This window comes from Choristoneura fumiferana, unplaced genomic scaffold, assembly GCF_025370935.1.
Source record: "Choristoneura fumiferana unplaced genomic scaffold, NRCan_CFum_1 Sck3bRy_378;HRSCAF=999_pilon, whole genome shotgun sequence".
Lineage (NCBI taxonomy): Eukaryota > Metazoa > Arthropoda > Insecta > Lepidoptera > Tortricidae > Choristoneura > Choristoneura fumiferana.
Window position 1 is genome coordinate 28,997 of NW_027413020.1, and position 8,977 is coordinate 37,973.

At 49.9% G+C, this 8,977-nt stretch overlaps 1 protein-coding gene across 1 annotated transcript; it reads right to left on the reverse strand.

The window, feature by feature from the left end:
* Window positions 1–7,279: 7,279 nt before the first annotated feature.
* Window positions 7,280–8,716, reverse strand: LOC141445158 (uncharacterized). The gene has a single exon (XM_074110943.1). The coding sequence runs from the start codon at window positions 8,714–8,716 to the stop codon at window positions 7,280–7,282; it is 1,437 nt and encodes a 478-aa protein (XP_073967044.1).
* Window positions 8,717–8,977: the final 261 nt, after the last annotated feature.

Here is an 8,977-nt window from a genome sequence, read left to right on the forward strand (position 1 = left end):
AACTGGTTGGAGACTTGAGTCACCTGGAGATGCAGTCGTGAGACATCTTCTTCCACCCTCTTGACCTGGGCACTATCGGAGGAGTCTGTTCCTAAGCCCAATTTGGTCACCGCCGTCATGACTTCCTCCACGGAGTTCCTAATTTCCCCTATGGTTTTAAAGGGGTCTCAGTCTCATAACCCAACCAGTTACGTACGCTGTCCGTTTGCTTTGCGGTCCTCACCGATACCTCCAGAATCTGCTCCAGCCACCACCACCTTTTCCCTCACCTCCACCATTTCTCTGGCATGCAGCCTCTCAAGCCTAACAATCTCGTGCGCGTTCCTCGCTCTTTCGCGCTCGAGATTGTACTTGTGTCTCGACCTGGAGTCCGACAGCGAAAGTGCCGTCTCGTAGAGCACCTGCAGACAGTCAAGGCATTTAACCTTGCATTCCCGCTTCATGTTTCCCGCTAGTTCGAGGGCGGTCTTTCCCTCCTGTAGCATCGTGTTGGCTAATTTGGTGGCATGGTCCATTTCGATGCCCGGTCCCTTTCTACCTGGTCCCATGAGTAGACTTTTCCGGGACAAATGTGTTCCCGGAGACATGGAGATGACCGAAGAGTCCGACATGTCCCCTTCGTCAGTCTTCGGGCTAGCCGGGGTGCTCCTCGGTCCCACATATGACTGGATTTTCTCCATGTCTGCTATGGCGTCCGGGTCCTGAGGAGGGGGAGTCAGAAGCGGGTTCGCTGCTGCTGCTGCTGCCGTCTCCTTCTCGAGGACCAAGTCCCTGAGAGGTTTGCTGGTGGCGGGCTTGCTCACTGGCGCTGGTCGAGGGCCGCGGGTGGCCTGCTTTGGTTTAGGGTGGGTGGGCTTGGGAGGCATCCTGCGTGCTTAAGTATGTGTGTGTGTGTTAAGTATGTGTGTGTGTACGTGGATACTATTGATGGTACGGATCCTGCTGAAACCGGTCCACAGGGTTCAACCTTCTCGGGCCCTACACGGAGATACTAGTCTCGACCCCCTAGACCCAAGAAGTCCTGAGGTACAACTGGTTCCAAAAACCGGTACCAGCACCAGGTCGGAAACCGTCCCCTAATGATCCCCTGTTCGAGCCCTGATAGGGGATGCTACTCCCGACTCGCTAGCCCCAAGGAGACCGGAGAAAAACCGGTTTTAATTTTGGTACCGGTACCAGTTTTCAAAATTGCGTCCTAACGATTCGTCTCCTCAAGCCCCACACGTAGACACCAATCCCGACGCTCTAGCACACCGGGTTCCGAAGATACGGCCGGTTTCAGTTTCTGGTACCAAAAACCGGAAAACCGGTACCAGGTCGTATCTCCGGAACCAGTGGTCCGATCGAGACGGGGTTTTCGGTTTCGTGAAAGGCTTGCCAAGACGAACCGATTGAGACCTGTTTCAGCAGAATCCGGTGTCCTGATTTTTCAGGCTGAAAAATTCCCGATTTCCGTCCGGAATGGGTCCCGTCAGGTAGAGTTCAAGTCGGGCACCCTCCCGAAGAAAACCGCGTCCCTCTACGACCCTTCGTTCGCGAGATATGGGAGTCGGAAGTTTTCCAAGATGGCCGCCCGAACTGTCAAAGTCAAACTTTGACCGATGATATCTCAGCCCCCGGTGATCGCAGAGACGTCGCGCTTTCACCGTTGCCCTTCCCTCTATCCCCTCTCCCGGCCGGGCCCACTTCCAGGGATGGTGTTCCTAAATGCCTGGATTGGCCCAAAAGAGGGGGGAGTGGATTGTGTAGAGTCTCCCAAGGCCAGCACCGAAAACCGCAGGTCGCTACGACTCCCAGTCTCGGAGTTATGGCTGATGCAAAAAATCCAAAATGGCCGCCGAGCTGTCAAACTTCCACTTTGGGAGCTTATATCTCCTCAACGGAAAGTCGCAGCGACACCGGACTTTCAATGCCGTGTTTCCCTTGATCTCCTCCTCGCCCCAGAAGTGGTCCCAACCCGCAAAAAATTTTTCCGCTGAATCGGCAAAATTCCTACGGGATGGGATAGAGGGACAAAAACGGTGACCAGTGGTGGTTTTTCCCGACTTCCAGGTCCACGGGCTCCCGAGATAATCAGGATTTGAGTTCTGGTACCAAAAACAAAATGGCGGAAAATGTCTAACTTTTTTGTTTCTTGATCTTTTCGACCCGCGCCGGTGCTTCAGTCAACGGAAATAGCTTACTCAAGCACCGTCCCGGTGTTAGAAAGGGCCTTTTTTTAACAGTTTTTGAGTTGTGAACAAAACTCAAAAAACCTTGATAACTCCCGAACCCGTGTGGCTAAAAATATGAAAAAATCACCAAAAAATGCGGAATGAAATGGCGCGTTAGGCTTCCAAACAATTGTTTACCAAAATAATTTTATTTGTGGTGATATCCCTAAAAAACTAAATTTTTGGTTTTTTCTTAAAATTTTGCGACTGAGTTGTCCGAAAAATCTTAAAAACTAGCAGTTAGGTTCCTTGACGGTCCACGCAGGATGCGGTGCTGTTAAAATCCGCGCGTCGTTGATGGACACGACGTGGTGGTGTCCCAAAGTTACAAGTTTCAAAAAATTATAACTCTTTGGTAATTTGGGATAAAATTCTCCAACCTGCGTTTTCCGTCTGCTGATGGTGTAGTCCTCCCCCCTGCCGCGTGGCGCTGCCCTGGGACCGCTCCTTCGATGACCACGCCTCCACGTGGTTTTTGGTTTTTTCCTTTTTTCTTCTGTTTTCCGCAACGGAAAAATCTGGGAATAGTGTCAGCGTGTAGAGCGTGCTGAGGCGCGTGTGGCGACGTGCCGCAACCTATAGGTCACAGCGACTAATCGCAAGCCGCACGCGGTTTAAGATTGTAAAAACACTTTTAACCTCAAAAATTGCACGTGTTTCACTGAAACTTTCACTGCTTTCACTATTCCTGCACTGTTTCACTTCGCCCACACAGTAGGCGATGAGACGAAAATTTTGAGGTATCGCACGATGGGCTGCGATAAGAAAAAACCACTTTGCCGAATTTTTAAGTACGGAGAGGCGCGATTTCGTGGCGACCAGGGGGGCGGATGGAACGTAACTGGTTAGGTTAGGTTAGGTTAGGTTAGGTTAGGTTAGGTTAGTAGGTTAGGTTAGGTTAGGTTAGGTTAGGTTAGGTTAGGTTTTTTTTTTTTTTTTTTTTTTTTTTTTTTTTTTTTTTTTTTTTTTTCTATACTTCTGCCCTCGACATGCCTCGAGGCCCTTATCAGCTAATTGTCATACATACCAGTTCTCGCAATTATTCCTCTCGCACTTTCATTCTACATACTATTTCTTTCTTTCATTCTTCACTTCTTCTCTTTATTTTACGGGTGGGACTCCCGCCTATACTACACCTATCTCTTTTTGCAACATGCTTTTTAGGGAAATTAATAACAGCAAGACAATATTTATTATTTTCTTATCACTAAATATCAGGATTTCTCGTTTCTTACATCTAGTTTACATTTACGCTTATATTCTAGGGACTTTATTATTTAATTTCTACAATACATTTTATTGGTTAATCTCTTCTTTCAACTATTTTACATTAAACTATTTTTAACCTATGCTTATTAGCTATATGCTCATGATATATTAAAAGCATAGTTTTAGTACTACGTTTTATTTCTTACTATTACCTTTCTTGTGATTAGCTCACAGTACTGCAAAAACCTGTCCCTATGTTTGCCTGACATTAAATCCTTTATATTATGTTTTTCCAATTTTGTACCTATCTCTATTTCCAGCTGCACTCGTTCCTGATCAAAGACTGGGCACTCCAATAAGACATGTGGCACCGTTTCTCTGGCGTTTGGGTCACAAATACACGACGGGTTGTCCTTGCACCTGAATCTCTCCAGATACTCGGAAAACCCGCCGTGTCCCGTCATGAACTGCGTGCGTATATTCGTCGTTTCGAGCTTCCTGACTATTCTGTACGCCGCCACTGCGTTGGGGAAGAAAAGCTTTGTTACAGCTGCGGTTTCACCGGACATGTACCTCCGGTTCCACTCGTCAAGCGTAGCCAATCGTATTGATCGCCTGACGAATGAGACAGGGCACAGGTCATAGTCCGGCTTCCGCTTAGACTTTAGGGCGGCCTCCTTTGCCAAACCATCGGCTCTCTCGTTCCCCTCTAGCCCCACGTGGGCCTTAATCCAAAATAACCTGACAACTTTGCCCTGGCGGGACAATGCTGCCAGATTGCTTCTGGCTTCCACTGCCAGGGGATGAAGACAGCCGTGGTTCTTGATGGTCAAAAGGGCCGCCATAGAATCGCTGTAGATCCCAAACGTTGCCGCCTTTTGCCCAAGGATCACCCCCGTCGCCCTGCTGAGCGCAAGGAGTTCAGCCCTGGTAAACCGTGCAGAAGGACGGAAGAGCAAGCTTGAGGGTTTTGGTTTCTGACTCACCATTCCATATGGATAGCGCGGCGCCCACCTTGCCCTCAATCTTGCTTCCGTCTGTAAAGATACGAACAGCAAAGTTACTGTTTGCATCCACTTCCTCCCGGTTCGCCAAGCTCACTAACTCCAGCTCCCTGCGCTCAGCAGGGTGCGGGGCCTCCAGGGCCGAGGCCATCCGCTCCACTTCCCATCCCCCCAGTATTGGTTGAGGTATCCCCCTCTTGGCCTCGTAGAGCAAGGCCGCCTCACGGACTCGGAGGTCGAGAGGGAGTATACCTGCCAACACTAGCGCAGCGTTCAGTGAAACCGTGCGGTACGCCTTGCAAAGCTTCTGCGCAATCCCACGTTGCACAGTTGCCAGCTGACGCATGACGCACAGTTTACTGACCGCAGGCGCCCACACACTGGCGGCGTACAAAATAATAGGCTCAACAGTAGCCACATATATTACACGGATTACCTCCGGGTGGAGTCCCCAGCTCGTTTTTGCTGCCTTCGCGAGTTGCTTATGTATGTTTATTGCCTTTCTACAGACATTGGCTACGTGCGCGTTGAAGGTCAGTCCTGCGTCGATCGTAACGCCAAGGATCTTGATCTCGTTGACCATCTTTATCGCGGTCCCGCCCATGGTCAGGCGTGGGGTGTCGTATTTCAGCTTTTTGGTTATAACCATGGCCATGGTCTTGTGTGGCGCAAATTTCAATTTGTTGTCAACCCCCCACGCCCGAACAAGCTCGAGAATCGCGTTAGCTTCTCTTTCGATCTCTGTGGCCCTCTCTCCATCGCACACGATCACCACGTCATCTGCAAAGGCCTGGCAGTAGGCACCCGAATCCCCCAAGGTCCTCAACAACGGGTCCAGTATAAGGTTCCAGAGGACTGGCCCGCCTATTGATCCCTGGACGCACCCTTTGGTCGTGGTCTTGTTGCACTCTTCACCGGCAAAGCGTACCTTGACTTTGCGGTCACAGAGGTAGCTATCGACGACCTTCCTCAGTACGATCGGGCACTTCTCCTCGGCCAGACGGGTCCTAATAGCCGGCCACCAGGCGCTGTCGAAGGCTCCCTCTATATCAAGTGAGATAAGTGTAACTATTTTCTTTTCGTTAAGTTTGCTCTTGATATGTTGCATTAGGATATAGAGGGAGTCCTCGGTGCTTCTCTGTGGCATAAACCCGAACTGGCGTGTGCTCAATCTTGGAATTAAGTGGTGTTTAAGGCGGGCCATCGTCATCTTCTCATAGATTTTTCCGAGCATGGGGAGTAAGCCGATCGGTCTATATGACTTCGGGTGGGTATAGTCCTCCTTGCCCGGCTTTCTTAAGATGACGACAACCGCTTCCTTCCAGGCTCCTGGGAAGTGACTTAACTCCTGGCACTTGTTTATAATTGATAGAAACAGGTCAGGGTTGGATTTTATGGCGTGGGAACAGATATCAGCTGTGAGGCCATCCCCTCCTGGGGCCTTTTTGGGGTTGAAGGACTCTGTGGCATACATGAGCTCCGTCATGGTGAACGGTGGCTCGCATGTACCATCATGCTCACCCACGTTCACCACTTCGGCCTCCCTCCTGGTCTGGCGGTGACGGGGGTGTCGTTCTCTGTAGGATCTTCCGGGTAGAGCGTTTCCGCCAACAATCTCACGGAGCCCTTCGCATCCAACACCTTCCCGTCTCGCTCCAGGGGTGAGTCCTCCTCCCTTCGCTTCGTTCTACCGATGACCCGGTAGATCCCCTCCCACACCCCTTCCCTGTCCTGCTTCTGACAAAAGTCCTTCCAGGAGTCTATCTGAGCTTTAGCCGCCTCGGCCTCATACCGCTCTTTGTGCTGGAGGTACTCCTCGACAACTTTCGCACGTCGTACTGGCGCTGCCCATTTTATTCTGCGTCGTCTGGTGGCGACCTCCTTCTTCATCTCCGCTAACCTCTCGGACCACCACGGCATAGAAATTTTTCCTTGGTCTTTTTCTTGGGGATCGTTATGCTACAAGTTTTGTCTATTATTTCTGTGTATTTTTCTATTGCTCTATCTAATTCGTTGGTGTTTTAATTTTGGCTATTTCTTCTATGTTTAAATTTTGTTCTGTTGTAAATTGGCTGAATTTCTCATGAAATTCAACCCAATTTGCTTTCTTTGTGTTGAATATTCTTGTGGTCCTGTTTATTGTAGTGCCTCTACTTGGTTTCAATAAGAGTTTAAAGGTTATGCCGTTGTGGTCGGAGCTTGTTAGCCCTTCTTCGACCTTCCAGTCGTCCACCAGATTCAGCAAGTTTGTGGAGCACGCTGTTACATCCACGTGGCTGCTGTAACGCTTCCCTCCCCTGATTGTGTCGAAAGTTGGAGTTTTCCCGTTATTGAGCACATTGAGGCCAAGCTCTTCTAGAGTCCCGGAAAAACTGTCCCCCTGTGGTCTACCGTAGTACTGCCCCACCAAGGGCTCTTTGCGTTGGCATCCCCTCCAAAGATAAGCCTCCCTGTTCCGAGCTTCCTTTCAATCCACCTCAGATGCTCTATGTAGGGTTCTATGGGCTGATCGGGCTCGAAGTAGTAGGAGACGAGCGCGACCTCCCAGGCGCTAGTCCGGAGACCTACCACCGTGATGTTGTTGGTGGTGAGTTTTGGGTACTGGACGACGTCAACTGTAGAGTCAAAGACAACAATTGCCGCTTTGTTGACGCTTCCGTCTCTTGCAGCGCCCTGGAAAACGCGCACGCCCCCGTAGTTCCTCATACCCTAGCTCCTCCTACATAGGGCTCCTGAAGTAGCGCTGCCGTTATCCTGCGCTTATCGGCTTCGATTAAAAGCTCCTCGGTTGCAAGCTTCTTTCTTTGGAGGTTCGCCTGTATAAAGCCGTACTGATGGTTTGCCTGGCTGCCCTTAGCAGTATGCCACGGCCGACCGTGCCAGTAAATCCCACTTCTTCCTAACGGGACAGTCCTCGTTGAACACGTTGTGCTCGGCATCTTCAAGTCCCTGTCTAACGCAGTTCCTGCATCTCGGTTGCACTCCTGACAACCAATCCGCACATTCCGCTCTTAGATGGGGACCCCCACAGTGGCTGCAAACATCCGCCGGCTCCCTACAGAAGCGTCTGCCATGCCCGTAGCCAAGGCAGCGCGTGCACTGAACCAGCGGCGTCTGGTCTTCAACTCTTACCCGCTGTAGGTCAATGTGCAAACTCCCCAGGTCTATCGCCTTACGCCATATCACTGGGGAGGTGCCGATCACCACGTGATTCAAATGAGGATTCCTCAGCTTCTTCCTAAATCTAACTTCGATACGGTCGTCCTCCGCGCCCAGGCCACGAAACAGCTCCTTGTTCTGGTTCCGAAGAGCCCCCACCACATCCTCATCCGAGTTTATGGTGAGGACATTCTTCAGGACCAAAAGCGGATCTTTGTTTCGAATGTCCTCGACGACGAGGTCGGCCGTTCTCCTACTTAGTCGGTCTTTTACTTTGTCCCGTTCTTGTTTCGTGCCAAAGCCCATAATAACCTTACGGTCCTTGGCCTTACGGACTCTCTCCACCTTCACCCATCCCTCTTTTGCATCGACAGCCTCCCTTATCCTACTAAGGATGGCCTCGCCAGTCTCCGTCTCGTTACTTGACGATACCACCACTGAGTGGAGGGTGTCGCGTCTCTGTTGGGGGGCTTTCGACGCAACTGCACTCGCGTACGTGACCGCCGGTATTAGCTTTATGGCGTCATTGTGACTGTCAATTTGTGTTCCCAGCTCTATCATTTTCGCAGTGTTTTGCGCAATTGCAATGGCGTGTTTTTCAAGAACTGAAATTATACGTTCCTGATTAACAGGAATTTGTGCGAGGGTGTCGGTGGAGGTTGAAGCATCCGCTTTATTGGCTATTCCCACTTCTGGCTTTTCTCTCCCTTCCTCTGCCTTGCCCGTCCCAGCCTCTGCCTCTTTCACAAGAGCATAAAGACGACACAGAGCCTTCGTAACTTCCTCCTTTATCTCCGTCTTTATGTTCCTAGAGTTCTTGAGGTGAAGCTTCGCCGACGTAAGGCAGGCTCGCGCTTCAGAAGTCCTGTTTTTATAGGTCTCTTTTACCGGTGGTGGTGTTTTAATAAAAGTCTTATTGCTAGTCGTTGGCGTGGACGTCATCTTTGGCTTAGTAGCCTTTTTCTCTACAGTACCTGACTGTGTCTGCGTCGTGTTTAATTTAAAGGTCGCAGCTTCGGAGTTCACTGCCTCCCACTCTCCTATACTACGCCTCACGTTTCTATCTAAACTAGTTTTAGAAGGTGACGCCCCCGCCACCGACTCCTTCTTCAGCGGAGTTCTACTCGTCATTCTTCTGTCCTGGTATGTACTACCTCGTATAAAGGAAGTTATGTCAGACAATTGCGCGAGTTGTCGATGTTGTAAAAGTAATAAAAGTTGCAACTCGCGCTTTGGGCCAGGGGTAGAAGTAAGAAATAAAAGACACTGGTGGTAACTTATAACTAAACAAATGGAAAGCTCAATATAGAGCCAAGTTCAATTCAAATTACTGCACTAAAGAGTACAGGTCTTAAATCTACTTAAAGCTAACAACAGGTAAAAATAAAAATA

What these genes read in the sequence shown, in the direction of transcription:
- LOC141445158 (XM_074110943.1), bottom strand. Translation starts at nt 8,716, where the DNA reads ATGACGAGTAGAACTCCGCTGAAGAAGGAGTCGGTGGCGGGGGCGTCA.